At 40.4% G+C, this 22,799-nt stretch overlaps 1 protein-coding gene across 5 annotated transcripts in view; it reads left to right on the top strand.

Annotated features, from left to right (window-relative positions):
* Positions 1-22,799, top strand: part of ldb2a (LIM domain binding 2a) — a 576,008-nt gene that overhangs the window by 404,742 nt on the left and 148,467 nt on the right. Inside the window, exon 1 of one of the 5 annotated variants that reach the window (XM_069925129.1) lies at positions 14,432-14,546. The exons of the other annotated variants lie outside the window; for them this stretch is intronic. Coding sequence (XP_069781230.1) covers positions 14,438-14,546 — 109 coding nt within the window. The 5' untranslated portion in view covers positions 14,432-14,437. Of the gene's footprint in view, positions 1-14,431; positions 14,547-22,799 lie in introns of those variants that run through there. 5 annotated transcript variants of the gene reach the window in all.

Genomic DNA, 22,799 nt, shown 5'->3' on the forward strand with positions numbered 1-22,799 from the left:
CTTCAAGGTGATAAGAATTTTCTCTTTGACTCAGTACTTTTGGGGCTCATCAACCAAAGTCATAGCGGATGCCAGCCCGGTTGGTTTAGGAGCCGTGTTGGTCCAGATGCATGAAGGAGGACCAAGAATCATTGCCTATGCCAGCAGATCGTTATCAGATGTGGAAAGAAGATACTCTCAGACAGAGAAAGAAGCACTCGGACTTGTATGGGCCTGTGAGAGGTTCCATGCATATTTATACGGCATTGAATTTGAACTCATCACAGATCATAAGCCATTAGAGGTGATCTATGCACCTAGATCCAAACCATGTGCCAGAATAGAGAGATGGGTACTCAGACTACAACCCTACAAATATAAAGTAATCCACATTGCAGGGAAAACAAACATTGCAGATCCGCTGTCCAGATTGGTGAAGGATGGTGGTCCACAATCCAAGTCAGAATTGGGAACAGAAACAGAGAGCTTTGTACGCTTCGTAGCTATTCAGTCGACACCGAAAGCTGTGACTACGAAGGAAGTCGAGAGAGAATCTGAACGTGATCCAGAACTCAAGGAAGTAAGAGAATGCATACAGAGTGGACAATGGGACAAGTGTACTCACAAGGCTTACATTCCCATTAGAGATGAACTTTGTTGCATCGGACAGTGTGTATTAAGAGGTTGCAGATTGGTGATACCGCAAAGATTGAGACCGAAGATCGTATCCTTAGCGCATGAAGGACACCTAGGTATTGTTGGTACCAAGCAAAACCTAGGCATTGTTGGTACCAAGCAAAACCTCAGGACCAAGGTATGGTGGCCAGGTTGTGATAAAGACACAGAGAAATTTGTTAAAACTTGTCACGGATGTCAAATCACAAGTAGGAGTAATCCGCCAGAACCGATCCGGAGTACGCAACTTCCGACAGGACAATGGATCGACATAGCTGTTGATTTTCTTGGACCTTTACCGACGGGTGAATCAATTATGGTAGTGATAGATTACTACAGCAGATACTATGAGTACGTGGTGTTGAAGTCCACAACCACTGAAAAAACAATACAAGCGTTAGCAGAGATATTCGCAAGATATGGATTACCTGTTACATTATACTCTGGCAATGGTCCACAATTCATTTCAGAGACATTTACGGAATACATGAGGACCACAGGTATCCACCATCATAAAGTAACTCCGAAGTGGCCGCAAGCCAATGGGGAAGTAGAGAGACAAAATCAGTCCATTGAAAAACGATTAAGGATTGCACACGCTGAAGGACAAAATTGGCGAGAAGCATTGCTATCTTATGTGGCTGTCTATCGAGCAACGACTCATGCAACCACTGGAAAAAGTCCTGCAGAAGCATTTTTTGGGAGAAATAAAGGAAATCCGAGTCGACCAGGAGATGAGGGACCACGATGCTGAAAAGAAAGGTGCAGCAAAGCTGTACACAGATTCGAAACGTGGAGCCAAGTACTCAGACATCATGCCAGGAGATAATGTTCTAGTGAGGCATGAAACTGGTGGTAAGCTAGACACACCTTATTACTATCAACCCTATACTGTCGTATCCAGAAGTGGCAGTATGGTGACAGTCAAGTCTCCGACTGGAGTCCTGTATAAGAGAAATGTATCAGGTGTAAAAAGGTACCAGTCCTGAGATACATCGAGCGAAGAGGTTGAAAGGCCAATACGAGATGCTGAAACTGAGAGACCTGATGATGTTCCAGAGGCAGTTACCAGCACTCCTGATGAAGGGACTAGAGCGCCAGAAACACCCGAAGCCGTGGCGAGCAGTATTTCCGACGCCGAGAGTGAACAACCGAGAAGCGACGACGATATCGCAGGCAGGCCGAAACGAAACCGGAAAGTGCCCAAACGATACGAAGACTTTGTGCTATAGTTTTGATAAGAACTTTGGGACAGTATTTTAATCTTATATCATAAAGTGCATGTATGAATGCTGTAGGAAGTAAATTTTATGTAGTTGAGTTATAGTATTACCATTAGTTACGATGTGTGTAAGTTTCCGAGGGATATTGGTAAGTGAGGGTAAAGTTTATTTCTGATTAAAGGAGGGATGTCATGATAATGAATATGTATGAGATGTACCGGAAGTCACGTGGTATGAGAGAGAGATAAGAACACAAGCAGGAGAACAAAGGAAAACGGGAAAATAAAAAGACACTGAGAAGTTTACCTGATAAAACTTGTGTTTAATGTTTTATTAACTTCACATTTCGGGCCACAAATGTGACAGTACCCCTTTGCTGCTTCCTTGGGCAGAGAATTCTACAGATTCGCTAGTCTTTGGAAAAATCAGTTCCTCCTCACCTCAGTCCTATATCGAACAGTTTATTTTCTTTACCAAGCAAAGCGATCCACTTTATTTAATAATTCTCCCGAAGACACTTGGCATTGTCAAAAATTTCTGCAGAGATGGACAAGGTGAAATAGAGGAGCATGTCCAGGGATGATTCCAAATCTAGTTTCCACACTGTTGTTGGGCTGCAGCACTATTGTATAAAAGTTTAGTTTGTGTGCTGATATGTTTTGTTATCATTCTGAATACAGTATTTGATGGATATAAGAAACAGGATGAATTGAGGCATTCCAGACAAGTCAACTAATGTCTTGCATTCATTGGATTATGCATGTCGTAATACCAACAACAATCTCTGCAGGGTAATACACATTCAAGTAATACACATTCAAGTCTCTGGCCATGTACAATGGGTGAAAATTTGACTTGCTGGCAGCAAGCAGTAAACCAGCTAACATTGCCTCTCATTTTACAAGTAACAGAAGTAAACATCACCCACTAAAGAACAGTTTTCATCTCCTTTGGCATGCCGTCAGTCTTTGCCTCATTTCTTCCTTGTTCATTGGCCTTGTTAAATTTTACTTTGTTAAAGGCTCGTTTTTCCCCTTTCGCAGCAGTTTCAGTACAGTGCTAGTTTCAAGAGCACTGAATTAGTATTCCTAAGAATGGAAAATGAGACAAAGATCATGCTTCATTCCTGTAGTCCCTGCTGGGACATGGAAGTCAGGAAAGGGCAGACGTGGTTGAGCCAAATTGCTTTCCGAATCCTGTGCCAAATTTCCTACTGACTGATGCTGAGCTGCAGGTGAAATGTAGCCATTTAGTTGAAGGTCAAGAGGTAATGGTTACTTGTGGGAATATCCACTGGTGGATAGTAACTGACAGAAAGGAAAATTGAGGGTGAGGAGATTGGAATTCCTTGATACATTCAAATCCTTACCTTGAGACACCATCAGTGGCATTTTATTGTTATTTTGTGCATGTAAATCCTTGATAGGAAGCTCTGTTACAGGGAGTTGTTTAATTCCTGTATAAATAATAAGCATCTTTAATTATGTTCAAGTTTATTATCAGATGACTACATAGACAACCAGATGAAACGGCATTTTTCTGGACTGCAGTGCTCACACACATTATGCACAGCACATTATGATCACATATGTACATAAAGATACAATTTAAAATCAATATATATAAATATTTATAAATATAAATATTTTGGGATCATTTACTCAGCAATAAATTGTTATTGGTACATGATGGGGAAATCAACAGAAATTAAAAATAAATCCTGTAAAGTATTAATTGCTACCATTTAGAATTTAGGAAGTAATTTTAATAATGATATAAATTTGTTAATCTGATTTAATTTGTAAAATTCAACACTTCATCTCCCTTTTAATGTTATGTGAAATGGTGAAAGTCACTTAGTATTCTATAATAGTATCATTTCTCTTCAGTGTTTTTAAAATCCTCCTTCAAAGTCAAGACATATCCTACGGTTACTATAGTGATATTTTATTTCCAGGCACTTTCCGTTGTCAATGACAGTATACTAGCAGCTTGAAATACAAAAACCCATAATCATCTATTATTATCAAGCTTGATGAATACTATTTGATGGTTATTTTCTGTCCTAAACCTGCTTTTGATTTTTCTCTTCTGCTTTGTTTCTTACTCTAAATATTTGAAATGTACAATGAATGCATGATACCTGAAATATATGGTATGCTAATTCCATCAATCCATGTATAAAAATCAGTTCAAAGATCTACTTAAAATTTCCTGTGTAAAGAGTACAAATATATTATCAATTTTGTTCAATGGCATGTAGTTTTATGTAAATATAGATTTTTTAATACAGATTTGTTTGTGTTAGAATAGGATAATTGTAGTTTAGATTGATTTAAAAAAAAATAATCAAATCTCATTCACTTACTCCATGCGTGGAGTACAAGAATTAATTCCACACTTCATTGCAAAACATTGACCGTGGAGCAAATTGAGGAAATCAGCCCTTAAAAAATTGTGATGGTAATAGCATGGGTTACTTTATTGAAATGTGGTTTAGTTCTTTTCTTAAAAGTGCATGTTTCAAGTATATTTTTGGCCCGCAGTGAAGCTCGTTGTGTACATGCTTTTATTTTTTCCCCTTTAAGTTTTTGCTCTTTTCCTAAGGTGGCAAGTTACCTCTTATGTTACCGTGACACAAATGGCCACAATGCATGGATAATCCTGCAATAAAATAGATTGTTCATGGGCTGTGAAAGGAATTATAGCTGAGTTGAACATCTAAGTATTTTTCTTTCTCCCTCCCTCTCCCTTGCCCCAACCCTGTCAACCATCTCCTGGAGTGGGGGGGGGGGACGGAGGGGAGGGTGGTGGGGGCAGGTAATTGCACAGATTTTACTGTTTATTTTGTTGGAGTAATTTTGTATAATTATTTTCAAAGTTACCTTGTGCTACGGTTCATCAATGAGGTGGTAATTACACAAACATTAGGTGCTTTATGTTTTTGTTTGCACCAATGTGATTTTTTTTAGATTTTTCTGGCTGTCATCCCACCTTTAAAACTTAAGCTCATTGTAATTTTCTCCAAATTCTGATCACCCATCTCTTGAGCTCAGCAGTTAAGTCCTCAGCGGCTTCTCCACTTGAGAAATTTTAACCTTCCCAAAGCCTTTGGTATCTCTGCATGTGACCTATTTTGGTTGCTTAGATGTCTCCAATATTAATTGCTGCCCAGTGGTTGTGGTGCTGTCAACCATCTGGACCTATACTTGGAAATTCTCTTCCCTTGAGTTTTCTAATTATTTCTCTATTTTTTTTCTTAAAGACTTCCAAATTCTCTCCTTGGATTGTTGCCAGTTTTTTTTAATACCTCTGTGAAGAAAATGCAAGTTGCCACAGTGGTTCTGCAGAATGACAGAATATAGGTTTTTAAAAATCTGTACACAATTCAATTCAGGTATATTTTATATGAGCATTTGTGGTAAACTTCGCAAAATATTGAAAGATATAGAAGCGGGTCTGCAGTTCAATGTTTTCTGTTTAATTAAGCCTTGTGTCTCTCAGGTTCTGTTTTGTTGTGAATTCTTTCTGAAATTCTTTTCTTCTGAATAGATTCATGTTGTACAGGTACACAATCCTTTATCTGGAACCCTTGTGTGTTCCGAATTTCGGATTTTTACAGATTTTGGAAAGCCCACCCGAATTGTGCTGCCGTATCCACCCCCACCCACTTCCAGTCGCCCTGCTGTCTCCCCCAAACCCCTTCGCCCGCTCAACCTGCGCTGCCGGTCACTCACCCGCCTGACATGCTGCCGGTTTCTCCCTGCTGGTCTCTTGACCGCCCTACTCGTGCTGCTGCCTCTCTCCCCACTTGATGGATTTTGGAGCTTTCTGGATTTTAGATGTCCGGATAAAGGATTGTGTACATGTATAACTAGATTTCCTGGAGCTAAGCAGGTGTTTGATTGCTTTTAGATAACTGAGCCCCGCAAACTTACTTGGAACACAGTAAGACAATTCTGAACAGCAATTAAAAATTGGTGAGCGTGATGATTGTTAACAATAAAACTGATTGTCATCTGCATTGTACATACACACCAAAATTCTTAGTTGCTGCAGCTGAACGGGTACATAGTTTAAAAAAAAATCTGCCACAGTATTCATTCAATGAGAAAGATTTGACGATATAATATAAATCCAACTAAAACTTCTGAAGACAGAAAGAAAATATTTAACCAAACTCTGCCCAAGATCCCAAAGACATTGTGAGTTAATTATTCCTTATCTGTAAACTAATTTTCCTGTCCTCGTTAACTAGCGTCCATGCTGATATGTCAGCTATGTACTTTAGATTCGATTTTCTACACTTTTTACCTTCCAGTGGGCTAGAGGAAAGAAAATGTTATTTTAATAGCGTGGAACTGTAAAATCTGGTATTTATCATCTGGCAGGTCTTTTCCTGTACCTCATGTAAGCCTTTGGGCCAATGTCTGAAGCTTTATCTGCTGTCAAGCTGTATGTTAAGAAAGGGTTGATTTATTACTTATGTTTGGCATTATTATTTTCATGTGAAAGATTTACTCAATTGAGAGCCTTATTAATTGGTGTCTTTGGTTTAATTTTATAGCTGCTGTTTAGCAGAATATTTTGTCTTCTGCACATCGTATTATATCTAAAGCAGTTTCTTTGGTGACTTGTGCCTTGAAGTTGCAAGAGGTATTCACTTCCGAGACCATATGCAGCTAACAAGAAAACATCATAATTCTAAGTACGAACACAATTTTTTTAAGCAAGTGTACAATGTGAAAATTTAAAATGATGGAGAAATAGTTTTCCTTTTCTGAGACTGACGCAAAGAAAGAATTGCATTGCACAACATATGCATCAGCAAATGAAGATTTCAGCTCAGTTTCAAATTATAACCATAGAATGACGACCATTACTGCAAAAACAATTCACGTTGAGACAGTAACTGTTGCAGAATGTTGGTTATCTTGTACTTCCTTTAGCTGCTGTGTGACCTGCTGAGTTTCTCCAGTACATTTGTGTATTGCACTTGACTCCAGCATCTGCAGAATTTCTTGTTTAACTCATGAAATGGTCATGATTCTGTGATAAATTCACAGGTCAACTGAATAGGTCTTTCGGATTTTGGACTTGAAGGACACCTTTATCTAGCCAGCTGCTTTTATCATCTTAATCCTCAGTCTAAGCACCTACAAACTTGTGACCAGTGACTCAACCTCTCCTGCAATAAAAGACATGTTGTCAGTCTTCAGGCTGGTTTAAGATCTGGAGCAGTTAGCTCCACATGGGCTGCTCTACTCTTTCTGAAGTCGTGGTGTGTCATTGCATCTGCAGCACTTGAAATAAAAGGTGTGTTGGTGGGTCTTGTCCTCATTAGTCCACACTCCGACTCGAAATGTTTACTCTCCATTTCTTTCCATGGATGCTGCTGGCCCTCTGAGACTCTGCAGCTTCTCATTGTTCCAGATTCTAGCATCTGCAGTTCTTGTGCTTCTCTAGAGTACAACAGTGGGTGTGCATGTCACTGTAATTTTTCAATATGACTGTGTGCCACCATCTACTTAAGCTGTGAGATTCAGAGCCCCATCACTTTTGGTGAAATACTGCCTTCTCATCTTTCCCCTAATCCTTTTGATATCTCTGATGGATCTTTATTGCCGCGTCTGACAGGAGAGTAGAATATTTCCATGCCACTTGATTGAAATCCCTCATAGATCAAATCTCCCCTTAGTCTGTGTTCCAGAGAAAATAACTAGCATATTTCATTTTTCTAAGGATCTGGTCTTTTCCACTCTTGCCTCCATATGCTTTCCTGCACATTTAGAGAGTATAAACAGAATATACTCTGCAATTCAGGCAGCGGAGAGAGATAAATGTAGCCACTGTTCTGGGTCAAAGATCTTCCTTCAAAATTGGGAAATGGTTACCAGGTTCAAAGTTCAACGAAGCACATAATGGGTTAGAAATGTACCCTTCCTGTCACCTTACAAGGCCACATACCATATAAACCATATAACCATATAACAACTTACAGCACAGAACAGGCCAGTTCGGCCCTACTAGTCCATGCCGTAACAAATTCCCACCCTAGTCCCACTGACCAGCACCCGGTCCATACCCCTCTAGTCCCCTCCTATCCATGTAACGATCCAGTCTTTCCTTAAATGTAACCAATGATCCCGCCTCGACCACGTCTGCCGGAAGCTCATTCCACATCCCCACCACCCTGTGCGTAAAGAAATTTCCCCTCATGTTCCCCTTATAATTTCCCCCCTTCAATCTTAAACCATGCCCTCTAGTTTGAATCTCCCCCACAGATCCAACATGATATCATCATGTTTGCTGACTACCACTCTGCCTTCATGACCATAGTCCTAAGCAAACTGATCCCCAATATTCAGGATCTAGGCCTCAGAGCCCCTCTCTGCAACTGAATTCTTAACTTCCTATCAAACTGACCACAATCAATGAAGATGGGTAGTAAGATCTCCTTAATGGTTATACTTAACACCAGCACTCCTCAAGGTTCTGTACTTAGTCTCCTTTGATATTTTCTCTCCACCCATGATTGTGCAGTCAAATACTGTACCACCTCCATCTTCATATTCACTTGTGACACCACACTCATAAGCCAGGTATGAAATAACAATGAGATGTAACACAGGAAGGAGAATGAAAGTCTAACAGCATGAAAGTTTGGTTCATCTCTCTCAACTTCAATATGACAAAGCCGATCATGGACTTCAGGAGAGGTCACAGCCATATCCAAATTAAGGCCGCTGATGAGGAGATAGTGAACAGCTTCAGTTCCAACAACCCATGTAATAGATATGTGTTTAACATTTAATTTAATGTTAAACTATATTTCTTTTATAAAAACGTCTTAGTAAAGTAAATTATAGCTATATTGTATTTGTATTCTTAGAAAGTTAGCTGTGGGTTGGTACAGGGTCATATACAGGTCACAGCACATTTATAGAGAACCATTGTTTTTTGAGAAGAGTGCTCATTTCAGAATTGACATATCTGGGAAGGACAGAGCTAATGGATTTCAAGTGGGTCTTAATTATCCAAGAATTGCAGAGGAAGCCATCTGTTTGTAATCAAAGCCACTTAAGCTTCTTGAACAGAGATGAGGTCAGAGGTTGTTATGGATATGGAATGGTTTTGAAAAAGAAACAGAATTTGGTAGAAATAAAATTGATGGTCATGTGATTTCCAAGAATTGGGACTCATCATGGTGATGATGTAACAGTCACATGATTTGGAGAACTATATTACTGAATTCAGATATTTTGAGTTCAGTTTTGGAAGAGCGCATTTTGGAGAGTACAGAAGTCAAAACCCTTGTGACACAGGGGTTGAAACCTTGTGAAAGACAGGGTTGAGTTACAGTAACCAGAATCGGTATTGTGTGCTACTCCTGGGAAAAAGCGAACACAGGAATCATGGCTTTTGAAATAAGGAAGACCAATTCACTGTCTGTTTGGAAAAGAGGACAGATTTCTACTGGGTCTCTTTGTCTGGTTTGTGACTTCATCATGGAGGAAAATAGCCACTTTGTTTAACCCTTGTCTGGGTTTGAGAATTCATCGTGGAAGAAAATAACCACATTGTGCTTAAAAAGGCCTGAAGACATAATGTTTAAATGTGCTTTATAATTATTTATGAACTGAGAATTTAAGACCTTTAAGAAAGACTAAAATGTTGCTGAACTTTTAAAGATTGACTTTTCAGAGTGGGACTTTAATTACAAGTGCGCGCACACACACACACACACACACACACACACACACACACACACATTTACATTTGCACTTAATGGGGTTAAGTTTAGAGTTAAGTACTTTTTAGTGATAAGAAATGTTATGTTCTTAATAGTTTAATTAAAAATATGATTATTTTGAATTTACCATTGTCTGGTGATTTTTCCATTGCTATTCCTGTGTTAATGCAAACAAAGTCCCTTTAGTCCCAAAAAAATTACAAGGGTTGCTAGTTCGTAACACCTGACTTGGACTAACCATGGTTGGAATGATTGTCAAGAAAGCACACCCAACATGTCAACTTGGATGTTTGAGGAAGTTTGGTAAGTCCTCACCAACTTCTGTAGCTGTGACATTGAAAGCTTACTTGCTGTATGCATCACAGTGTGGTATAGGAGCTACTCATCTTAAGAATTAAAGCCACAGAGGGCGACAAATGCAGCTCAAAATATCATGCAAATCTCCCTCCCCTCCATGGAACCAAGTTCTCCCACTGCCTAGGAATGACAGCCAACACATTGGACCTATCACACCCTGGACACACCTTCTTTTTCCCTCCTTCCTTCAGGGAGAAGGCATGTGAAATTGTGCACCAACTCTGAAAGATAGTTTCTTCCCTGCTGGCATCTGAATCCTGAATGAACCCCACAATGATGCCCTCATGCTAAACTTCGTTCGTATGAATTGATCTTTTTTCCAGACTCTGTAATTATGCTCCTGCTCTTCTACTTTGTACTGCTGTATGCATGTTATAATTGACCACTTTGACATAGCTTGTGGAGAAGCCCTGTTCCAGATATAATAGAATAAAATTAAACTATGCTACAGCCAATAAAAAAAAGTATCCTGTATGTCTTTGAACCATCTCCATTTGTTATCCTCACTTTCTCTATTCCTCTAGCATTGTATACTTCTGTCATGCCTGAGCAGATAAGTACACACAATGAATGGAATTGCACTTGTCACTTTCTCATGGACCTGATTAGGTTCTTTCATTTGCAGCTTTTTTTTAAATTAAGTGCGGCCTTTAAAATCCAAGCTCTACTCAAGGAAGAACCATAATTCTACTATGCGAGCACCAAAGATCTGTCTCTTCTACTACCAGAGACAGTTTTTCACTCTCAACTGAGATTTAGTTTATTTGTGGTTTTCTTACTTTTATATTTATTAACTCCCCCCCCCCCCTCTTCATGGCATCTTCATTTTACTTGATTTGTTAGTCTATCTATTTTACATAAATGGGAAGCTGCATCAAGTAAGACTTTCAATACATATGCACTTTGCACTTGTGTACATGACAATAAGCTCTCGTTCATTCATTCATTCATTTAAAATTTTTTTGGTTAAAAACGGAACTGCTGGAGGAACTCAACAGGTCTTGCGGCATCCATAGGGCCTGAACCCTTTCTCAAGGTATGAGTAAAAAGCAGGCAGGAGAGAGGGATGAGTATGACCAATAGACAAAGGATGTTAATTGAATATGATGAGGACTGAAGAAAGTACTGTATATTTCAGCATTCAAGTTGTGAAACCCAAAAAAACTCTCAAAAAATGGGGATTGACTTATATGTTGGATATACTTTTGAAACCTTAGATTCAGTTCAAAATCAAATCTGCGCTGATCCGGTGTACAAGTCGACCCTGGAAAAACCGATTCGGTATATAAGTCGACTCTGATAAACCAAAACAAACCCCAACTGCGGCAGACTTTCATTGAAAACAACAGCATAATTAGCACCCTTCAAAATCAATCTTGCTATCATCGTCTAAGCAAAGGTGGCAAGCATATCCATACTCTCTCTCACTGTTTAAACAGTCATCATATAGGTACCAACTGTATCTGATGAGGCAGTTTCAGCTTTGTCATCAGTGTCCCACAGTAAGTCATCTTCCATGCCATCAATTGTGCAAGAGCTACTGCACTCTCACAGTCTCTACTTTAACATATGAAAAGATGCAGCACGCATTGCTCCCCCTTTTGTAAATGACTTTTATGCACTTGACATTCCTCGCACATATAGTCTTTGAATGGCTTGTTTAAGCAGACGTCGCAAGGTTGCAGTATAGACGTCAAACCACCTGGGATAACCACCATGTAAGTATTATGTAAAGCTAATCTATTTTCAGTCTTCTCAGTTAAGTGGCTACAAAACATATCCCAGACCAGCAAACTTCATTCTTTGCGTAAACAGCCTGGCTACTTGTTCCACACATTGTCTGTCTATAGTTTTACACCATTTTCATCCATCCATCCTTTTTCATGAAAATGCACAAAAATACCCGCAGGGAATTTCATTTTCAGTTTAATTTTGCATTTGAAGAATACCATGGGTCTTAACTTTGTCCCATCGGCCATGCACGGTAACATCATGGTAAACCTGGTCCTTTCATGGCCTGTACTTCTGGTTTGCACAGTTTTAACACCTTTCCATTCCACTCATGGGGGTTTTGTCCGTGTTTCTGATATTTGCCAATGCAAACTTGTGTTTCTGCTGGTTCTGTGTAATAAACTGGTTAAAATGTACAATTTTATGATCTAGATCTTTTGGTAGTTTCTGTGCAATACCAGATTTTTCCTGTTCATGAAACAATTGCACCAGCTGACTGTAGCCTCAAAATCATCACTGAGGTCTGGGTCTGACTTGGCCCACTGCCATGCAAATGTTCTTATTTTATTTCAGGTGACAATGTGGGAATCTTGCCTCTGTTCACGTACCCATTCTGCAACATGATTTTCCAACTCTGGCTAATAAATGATTCCTTTTCTCAAAGAACATTGCCTTTTTGGTATTTTTCTTAAAGTCTCCTCCAATCTTTTACCAACTTCTCATATACATCAAATTTTCTGGCAGAGGCACAATTGGTTTTCTTGGCCATTTCTATCACTTTCAACTTGAAGCTCACTTCATATTTTTGTCGGGTGCTGCATTGTGTACCCTCCATGATAGCAAACACTTCCAGCCAACACCCAGCGGATCAATCCGCACAATCTATGGGATCAGCTTATATTCCAGCCAACGGTTTATCTCAGGCATTGCGAGCTTTTGGAGTCAACATAAACCAGTCAACAGGGGACGTCAAGCAGCCAGAAAATTGGGGCAACTTGTACGCCAGATATACCATAAAATCCTTAAAATGAGACTGAAAAACGGGGTTTACTTATACATACTTATACACTGGTCAACTTATACACTGAAATATACAGTAGTTGATTGGGGGAGGGGTGGTGTTTTTGGCTCTGTGTAAGGAGACAGAGGGAAAAGGGGAGAGAGAGAGAGAGCGAGAGAGAGAAAGAAAGAGAGAGAAGGAAGAAACCAGTCATGGGGAAAGATGGTGGGGAGAAGCTAACAGAAACTAGAGGTCAATGTTAATGTCATTGGTTGGAGGTGCCCAGACGGATTGTGAAATGTTCCTCCAATTTGCAGGTGGTCTTAGTGTGACATTCAATGCCCAGTAAGAGATGGACTCTAGACTGTGGTCCTTCCCCACAGAGCCCTTGCGTTGGCTGCACCAGACCTCAGTACGTCACTCAGCATGTACTCCTGCAGTCAGGAATGTGCCAGTCGGAAGCATTCCCTCACCAACATCTCCATGTGCTGAAAGACCAACAGGTCTTAGGCAGAGAAAAGTGCGCCTTTCACCAAGTTAATAGTCTTCAAGCATTTCTGGATGTTTGACTTTGTGTGCATCCCCAGGAACAGCCTGCCATTCAGAAAGTCCTCTATCACACTGCTGCTGGGGATGAACCATGACATGGATCCTTGCATCCTTCTCCACACATTCATAGTGAATCATCATTCTGCAAAGAGGTGGGCAACTGTTTCCTCTCCACCGCAGTCATCTTGGGGACAACGTGAATTGAGGGTGATGTTCTGGTTGGATCTGACTGGGAGGAACCTTTCACCACCATACAGGCCAAGTCCTGGTGCTTGTTTGTAAGCACTGGTAATGAGGCATTCTGCCACTGATCTGGACGGTCTGCTCAGGGATCTATCCCAGCTTGTCCATCGAGTCCTCAACTCTCAGTGCTGACCACTGCTGGATGGACATGTGGTCAAATTTTTGATAGAACTTTTGCCATCCACTCTGACCAATTTTTGTTGCATGCCTCTGCCCCTCCAAACCAGATCCCCAACATCTTCAGTTAGTCAAATCTGGCTGTGAAAGGGTTGTTGGACTGAAGGGGAACAGTTACCGAAGAGCATTGCTTTGCTTTTCTTCCGGTTTATCCTGGCGTCCAATGCAGACACAATATGGCCGCAGATGCTAATCATGTATCTGAACAGAAGACGGCTATATTATCTATGTACAGTCATTCCTGATAGATTCTGCAGAAGGCTCTGTGCATCACACACATAAGACTGAGAGGACAGGCAACCCTACCTGACTCCAAACTTGATGGGCAAGTTATCTGTTTCCCACTCATTGTCCATATAGAACAGTTTAGTCCAATTTCAGATTCCTTCCCCAAAGTCCATTTTGGAGACCACGTCCATATACGTGTGCAATATCTGGCCATCTCCTCATCTATGCTGGCCAGGCAGTTGACCACCCCCCTGTCCTGCACGTAGGTGATGGTTCCTGCCCGGAACCATTTAAGTTTGGTCTGGGTGGATCACCTGCCCCAGGGAAGACTTGACTCGATTGGTGAAAACACAATGCTGGAGAAACTCAACAGTTCAAAGGGTGTACTTTATATAGCAAAGATAGAGATACATAACAGTGGTGGCTTTGGACTGTATTTTATAGTCAATGTTTTACAATGATATGGATCTTCAATTTCTGATATCCTCCTTCTCCCCCTTCTGTTTGAAGATGAGGGTGATTATGCTCTTCTTCATGCAATCTGATATGCTGCCTACCAGGAGTATAGCGTTGTATACTTCCAGCAGATCCAGGCCCACCCAGTCCTACAGAGCTGTGTTCAACTCAGTCGGTAAGTTGTCGCTTCCTGAAGTCTTACTTGACCCAAAGGAATTGATGGAGTCCATCAGTTCCCCAGGTTGGTCCAGACTCTCCCACTTGCTGTCATCATCATAAGAGAGCAAAAAGTTCTGGGAGGCCATACTGTTGAATATAAAGTAATCTACTGATCCTCTGCATGGCCATCTGCGAGGATGTGATTGAGCCGTCCTCTGCATGAATGCTGTGGATCCCAGAGCTCTCTCTGTAAACCTTATGCCCCACTGTACAGGCTCTGGATCAGAAGATGATCTTGGAGGACTCCGAGGTGAATAGATTGGTTTGCTGTCTCTTCATTCCCTGAGTTCCTCTCTCACATCCACCGACTGCAGAAGGAAGTGTTGCTGCAAGTTAATCTTGAGTTAGCTCAGTTCCTGCTGTCTATGTCTTCCTCTCCAAACATCTTTGAAGATAAAGAACTACTTTTTTTTTTAAAATTTTTTATTTTTCACACCATAAATCACATTAACCATGGTACACACTTTTTCCTTTTCACACATATACAGTGCCATTTTCTCCACCCCCCCCCTCCTCCCAATCCACCCCCCCCTCCTGTCCATTTAAGGTATACAATCTAGGATACATTAAACCAGTCAGAAGATAAAGAACTACTTGATGTTCTCCTTGGTCTCTGCCCACCATTGAGGAATCGAATAAAGGTTTCACAGTTCTCTAACTGGAATAATCATTCTCCTCTACATTCTCTGGGGTCAGCAACTTCACATTCCCCTGCCACCCTTCTGGTACTCCCGTAAGTGACAAGAAGTGCAAAGGGGGCAGTGGTCAGAGAAGAATATCTGTGGTTATGGCTGTGATGGCCTTTGACATATCTATCCTATCTAGACCAAGAGGTGCTCCACCTGTAGGGTTGCTGAAGGCACTGCATAGCTGTGTGTCATTTAACATTATCTGGAAAAGCTGTCCAGTCTGCTGTTGGCACCACCAGATCAACCAGCACCATTGATGATGCATTTGAAGTCACCACCCCTAACGACTGGCCTGGACCTCGCCATCAACAGTGGGAGCTGCGGAAGACAGCCAGCCTCTCGCTCCGCATGGGCAAGGTGTACACTTTGTTCAGCCAGAGTGGGATGTTGAGCCACATTAGATCCGGCATGAGAAGATGCCCCTCAACCACCTCCATATCCTCGGTGATTACAAAGTTGCCTCCCACAGCAAGATATCCAGACTGGAGGTGCAACAATCATTACCCCCGACCATACCGTCAACCCATGGGGCCACCATCGTGATCACCTCTGATAGCCCAAATTCCTGTATGACTTGACTATTGCATGGTAATGGCATGGTATTGCAAGATGCTTACACATTGCATGGCGTATTTGACTGTATGCATTGAGGGTTGCTATTTTAATCTCTATTGTTGTTTATTGGAGTCCCCAGTTTGCAATTTTCAGGCAGTAAAACATTAATTAAATCCCAAACTGCAAGAGCTGGCATCTGAATGCAGAACTTGATTTGCCTTATTCTTCTTGTTCACATATGTCAGCAGATATGTATACTGTCAACAGTTGAACATTTTATAATTTATTATTTTTAGTGTTGGCACTGAAAAGGCTTTTTGAGATGAGCACTGGAATGTAAGTTAAAACTGAGAAAGAAAGGAATTTCAGAAATCTGTAGTGAGTAAAATCACTGTAACTGTGAGGTCAAATTTGAGTTTTCTTTTCCTTCTCCTTTTCCTTGTGCCAGTTCATGCCCAGGGATTTTTGTGGGTTTTTAAACCAATGTCTTTGGCCACACTCCCATTCTTTGTGCTTGGCACATAAAAATCACTGTTTTCTGGTGTGGAGTGCTGGTTTCCAGCTTTAATATCTGGCTTGATCCTCCAGAAAAGAATTTTTGACATTGGAAGCAGATGTAGTGCATTTCCAGTACAACAATTATTCAGGATTTGGGTGGAAGAAATTTATACTGATCCAAATTCGATTTATTTTTGGACACCCGCAATGCAACTGGGTCTATGTTTCCTTGCAGTGTGCCATTTAAAGAGTGTTTTCCTGAGCTCTGAGAAGTCCCCTAACCTCACTCTGCATTACCTTACTATCTCAAGACAAAACTCACTATTTTTGCACAAGTCCCTCACTCCAACATTTAGTCCTGCAATCCGAGCCCATTTGTTGATGCTACCAAACAAACATCGACCATTCCGTCCTCTATATGAATGACAATTGCAGCCATTGTCATTCATTGACAGTTGATCTTTGCTCCAATCTCTTCTGCTAGCCATCTCTGCCCCATCCCCTTTGCTCCGCCATCCCTCTGCCGCCTCTCCATTTTCCATCCGCAAACGTCTCCACCACCTTTCTCCACCACCTTTCTCCACCAATAACTCTCTGATCCCTATTTCCACCACCCCATCTCTTTCCCCTCCCATCTCCTCACCCCTCCCATCTCTCCACCTCCCCTCTCTCCACCTCCCTCTCTCTCTCCACCTCCACTCTCTCTACCTCCTCTCTCCACCTCCCCCCTCTCTCCCCGCCATCTCATCTCCTCCTCCTCCATCCCCTCAACTCTCAATCCACCACCCCCTCCAGCTACCCATCTGTTTCCACCTCCCCCTCTCTCCACCTCACCCTTTCTCTCTCCACCTCTCCCTTTCCAACTCCCCCTTTCTCTCTCCACCTCTCCCTTTCCAACTCCCCCTTTCTCTCTCCACCTCCCCTCTCTCCTCCTCCACCCCCTTCTCATCCTCCTCTCCCTTCTCCACCTTCCCCTCTTTCTCCCTCCCTGGTTACTCCAATTTTTCTCTCATGTTCTCTCAATCTCTCTCTCTCTCCCTTTTACTCCTTTTTTCTCTCTTTCTCTCCCTATCTATCTCTTTCTCCCCCCCCCCCCCCCCACCCCCACCTCTCCTTCGCTCCCTTCTCTCCTCTCCCATCCCTCAGGGGAAAGAACCAAATTCAGTAGTAGTTAAGTCTCGGACATGGTCACTATGAACTTACAAGTGATCTATTAACATGTGAGCAAATGTCAAAAAGATTCTAGACATTTGAATGAATCTGTTAAGGTTGATAATTGACAGAATAATAAATTCTTAAATTGAATTATTATTGCTGAAAGACTAAAGCTCAGGTGAGAGTCCAGTGAAGGATGTATTGTGGTCCATTATGAAGTTGCCAAATGCAAATGTTTCAGGAAGTTTCACTTTGAGACCTGATTTATAGTTGTCTTCCAGAACTGAAAGAAACCTGCTCTTCTGCTTTAACCCCCATTCAATGTTAACCATTTCAGCACCAGTGTATACATTAAAATTTAATCCTGAACCATAAAGTTACTCATTTCAGCAAATAAAGTCAAAAGTGTATTATGGCATAACATGCAGCTCCACATAACTTGATGATACACTTGCACAGTTCCCAAGAAAATATTGATTGTAATCATTATCTTCATTGTTAATGATGGCATTGCATTTGATGAATTAATGACATAATGTTTAAAATGGTGTAGGAGGGCTCAGTTTTGTTCATTCCCTTAGAATAGGTCTTTTCACATTGCTGTGTAAAATGAGGATTCCCAGGAAATTTTCCCATGAACCGGCAGTGTGAAAATTACCTGGGTCCGTGGCGCTACCTACCGAATTTCCTCAGGCCACCCTCTCTCTGCAGTTTGAATCAGCAAATAGCTGAGCAGGGGAAGCGTTGTGACGTCAGCGCTTGCATGCTGTGTCACTGCTTTTGTGCCTGCATCATTGGGCACTGTTGTTAAGTCAGTCCCATTTATCATTACTGTGTGATCTGACTTCCAGTAGGACTCCCTGTGAATGTGTAATGCATCACTCATTACGTCATCGCTGGGGGCAGATGCAAATAAGATTATATTTCCATTGCCATATTTTGTATGTTATACTCATTTATCTGAAAAGTGTACAACTATCTAGAATGCTTAAACTTTGTTAAATCTGCCTTTCTTTACTGGGGCAGATGTTTTGCTGCCTGTGATTGCTGGTTCCCCAACTTAGAACCATGTTGTGCCTTCTGAGGTAGTGGGGGTTTGGTGAGATTGGGGGTAGTAAGCTGGGAATCTGTCTCCCAGTTCTTTGGCAGGGCCTAGCACTGTGCAAAGACTTCCCTCAGTGAAATTGGCTGGCTATGCTGTCTGGACAGCTTTGACAGGCAATGAGACCACCCACACTCTGAAACACATCTGGGGACAGGCTCTCATCAGCTGGAAAATTTCTCACATTTACTGTCAATCAGAATCACCTTGAACTTGTAAATTTTCAAAAATCATGAAAGAATCAGAACTCTTAATAAAGCATATGGCGCTTAACACACTTAACACCTAATTAAAAACAGTTCAACTAACTTAATAGTATCAAATGAAATACTCTGCTTTTCCTCAGCAATCACTTTCTCCATTTTATTGGGACCACTCTTTTTGTGCCAGGATTAATTTGGCCTATGTTTAATGTGCTGCCTGTGGAATGGTTGTGGAGTTTGTTGTGTCCTGATCAGCTTCATGTGGTGTCCCATTGCTGGTGCTTTGCTAAGTAGAGAGTACTCAGGAAAAGCCCTCATTGGGTTACATTGTCAGCAGAGTGTGATGGAAGATTTACTGAAATGACTTTACTTTCTCTTTACGAGTTATGACCTTACTTGACTCATGTCCATCCACACATACAAATGAATTTAAAAAATAAGAAAAAATATAAAATTTACATGGTTTACGTTCTATTTGACAAATTATAACTGGAATACAGGGCATGTAATAGCCAAAATATGCAGACTTACATTGTTGGTTGACATACCAGGGTCCATTGGCTAGGCACAGCCATCTTGATTCCTGTGTGCATGCACGAGTGTATGCTCGGTGGGTTCGCATGTAGGAGTTCGGTTGGTTCTTTGGCGATGAGTTTGCGTATTGGAGCTCCATTGGTGCATGCACAGTGGGTTTGCGTATTGGCACATGTGGGAGAGTGAAGGCTGAGAATTTGATATCATCAGGCGCTTAACTCTTGCTCATGCGCCAACCAAATTCCAATGCACGAACCCAATGCGCATGCAACTCGCACATGAACACAGGGATCAAGATAGCCGCACCTGTTGCCTGATTGTGTGAAGTAGAAATTCTTATTAGGAAAGGAATTGTTAAGAACTGTACTTCTATAATATATTCTTTATTAGGAATAGGAACTCCTATTCCTAAATCTAGACAGAGGTGGGAACTAGATTTGAATATTACAATTGACGAGCAAAGATGACAAGATCTTTGCAGGAATTGTATGACTAACACTATTAATGTAAAGGTATAGATTAGTTCAGTATTTATGTACATCCAATAAACAAAATATTACATTCTCTTTCCATCTAATATGATTTACAGACTCCTTATTTCCCCCCTCCTTACACCCTCCCCTCCCTATCCCTTAAATTATACAAGTAACAAAATATAAAAATACAAAAATCACATAAATGCAATCATGAAAAAGGCTCAGCAGTGGCTGTACTTCCTGAAGAGCTTGAGGAGATTTGGTACGTCACCAAAGCCTCTTGCAAATTTCTACAGGTGTACCGTGGGCAGCAATCCGCATAGGGTCTGGTATGGGGGTGCCAATGCACAAGACAGGAAAAGACAACAGAGACTTGTGAACTCAGGTAAGTGCCATCATGGGCATCAGACTTCACTCCATCAAAGAGAGACACTGTCTCAAGAAAACAACCTCTATCATCAAAGACCCTTACTACCCAGGCAGGAGCCAAAAGTCAAACACTCAACAGTACAAAACCAGCTTCTTCCCCTCTGCTGTCAGATTTCTGAATGGACAATAAACCATAGACAAAACCTCACTTTCTCTTCTTTTACACTAATTTATTTTTAATGTAATTAATAGCAATATTTGCACTATAAAGCTACTGGAAAACAACACATTTTATAACATGCTCATGACAACAAATTCCTCATATCCTAAATCTATGACCTTGAGTTTTATCTACCTCAATGGGAAGAAGTTGCATTCTCACTTACATCTTCCCTTTGTCATTTTACATGTACAGGATATCACTCATATCTCCTCTTAATTTCCTCTATTCTGGGAAGAACAGATCGGTTACACTCTCCTTAATGGCTACCAGGCACATCTGAATTATTTTGTTGATGAATTGCACACCTGAGGATCAGGAAGAACAGTGTTTAATGTAATGGTATTCGGCCACAATATGGTCACTATGGCTATTTCCAGGATTTTGACAAACTTGGCTCTTTCATTAGCATGTCATGTGTTCTACATTGATAAGAGGTCAATAGTGTGATTCCGACCTTTTAAGAGTTATGAGGTTTGAATAATGCCTTCTTTCAGATGTGCATTAAATCAGAGTAGAGTTTTAATCCAATAATTTCTAACCAAAATAAATGACTTTAAGTAAGAAAGATGATGAAAAATTCTGGCTTCTGAAATAAAGTACAAAAATGGTAACCTCATTTTTCTGGTGACTACCTTTTCTGAGATTTGAACAAAATCATACCCTGTTCCTTTTTGTGCACTTAGTTTTTTTTTCTCATTTGATGTATTCAGTTTGACATCTTTGCACCCTAGACACAATATAAATTTGTATTTTTAATGGAATTGCTACAACTGTGTTGCTTGATCTAATCCTCATTTACATATGTTGTTTGCATACTTCAGACCCCTTTGCCCCAAAGACTATTTTGCTGCATGAACAGGCCTCATTTAAACCTTTCAGAGTGATGTAGTGGTCTTCAAACAATGGTGTCCTATGCTATTTCAGACAATATTTGGCCCTGTAAAATGTATAATAATTAAAATAAGCTTAATTTTAAGGACAAGTTGTGGAGATCGCCTCACAATTTTTATTATGTTGTATATTAGTGGGGAGGGGGGGGAACTAAAGCATTTCAGGCACCCCTAATGTCTCAGTATTTTCAAAGGAAATAAGCTTTCTTTTTCAAAGGTTTTTTAAAGCAAAACAATTATCTACATACACTATGTCCCTACAATCACAAATTCTCAATTAATTTTTATACATTAATACATCAGTAAAATGAATAGTTGATTTTTTTTAATGCATCATGAACAGAACACAGCTCTAAGTAAAACTTCCACTCTTCAATTAAATAATACTGGATGGAAATTCACTCTGGTTGCATATGCTTAATATGTGATGGCAAAATGTGGTTCCTTCAATTCCATGCATTGCCACAATGTGTGTTCAGTGCCATAACTGAGGAGGAAGTTCTACACCATGAACTTTAACACCATTGGAATCCCTTGCTTCGATTCTCATCTTTGACCAATATCTATTATTTCTCAAGAGCTGTCTTCTGTGTCTCTCAGGTTGTTGTCCCTAATTGACATAAAGGTTATTGGAGTTGAGGGACCAAAAGGCCTAATACAGCTCATATATTTTTATGTTCTCACGAAAATAACATTTGACAGAGGCAGGCCAGAAGAATGAATATGTGCTACAGATGCCATTATAGACCTTTGGTGCACTTGTAGGCTCCAAAGAACAGGCATACCTAATCTCTGTATTGTCAAATTGATTTCACTGCTGGTTCTTTATACCAGGCAGTCTGCTTCTCTGCTGCTAGCTGCCAAGTTGATGTAGTGTTACTAGGAAAAAGCACTTACTTAAACCTGAAGTGTAATTTTTTATGCTTTGGCTTAAATTGTTGGCAACTTTACTAATGTGTCTCAGGAAATAATGTAATACAGTGTTGTAAATTGAATGACTAATCACCACAATGTTAATTACAGTATTTCTAGATTGTATATACAAGGATACACATTTGTTAAGTCTCTCAAACATTTGAAGAGTCAGCAAATTGCTTTTTTCATCTTTTGAGTGCTTGTTTCAACATAAATTATACACTCAAGTCTCAGTATTTTCAAAGACAGCTCTATGGGAAACCTTGTTGTGCTGTTTCAAAACTGTTAGCAGAAAAGCAATATTCCTTTCAGGTTTTATTGCTATCTAATTGTAAATGTTTTGGCTTTCAATTCATTCATTTTAATAGATACTACAGTAAAATCCCTGTTATCCAGCACTAACAACGATTGATAGATGCTGAATAAGCGAGTTTTGTGATGGCTTGAGACTCACTCTTATAATGTCTAACTAATACAACTGCATTAAGAATAAACTTTTTAAAAGACAAAATACTATACTGTATGTACAGTGAACAAATTTCACTTGCATGAATATAAAAGCCTAAAAGCATTTTACTTTAATTTCAGTCACATTCTTTG

This window comes from Narcine bancroftii, chromosome 3, assembly GCF_036971445.1.
Source record: "Narcine bancroftii isolate sNarBan1 chromosome 3, sNarBan1.hap1, whole genome shotgun sequence".
Taxonomy (NCBI): Eukaryota; Metazoa; Chordata; class Chondrichthyes; order Torpediniformes; family Narcinidae; genus Narcine; species Narcine bancroftii.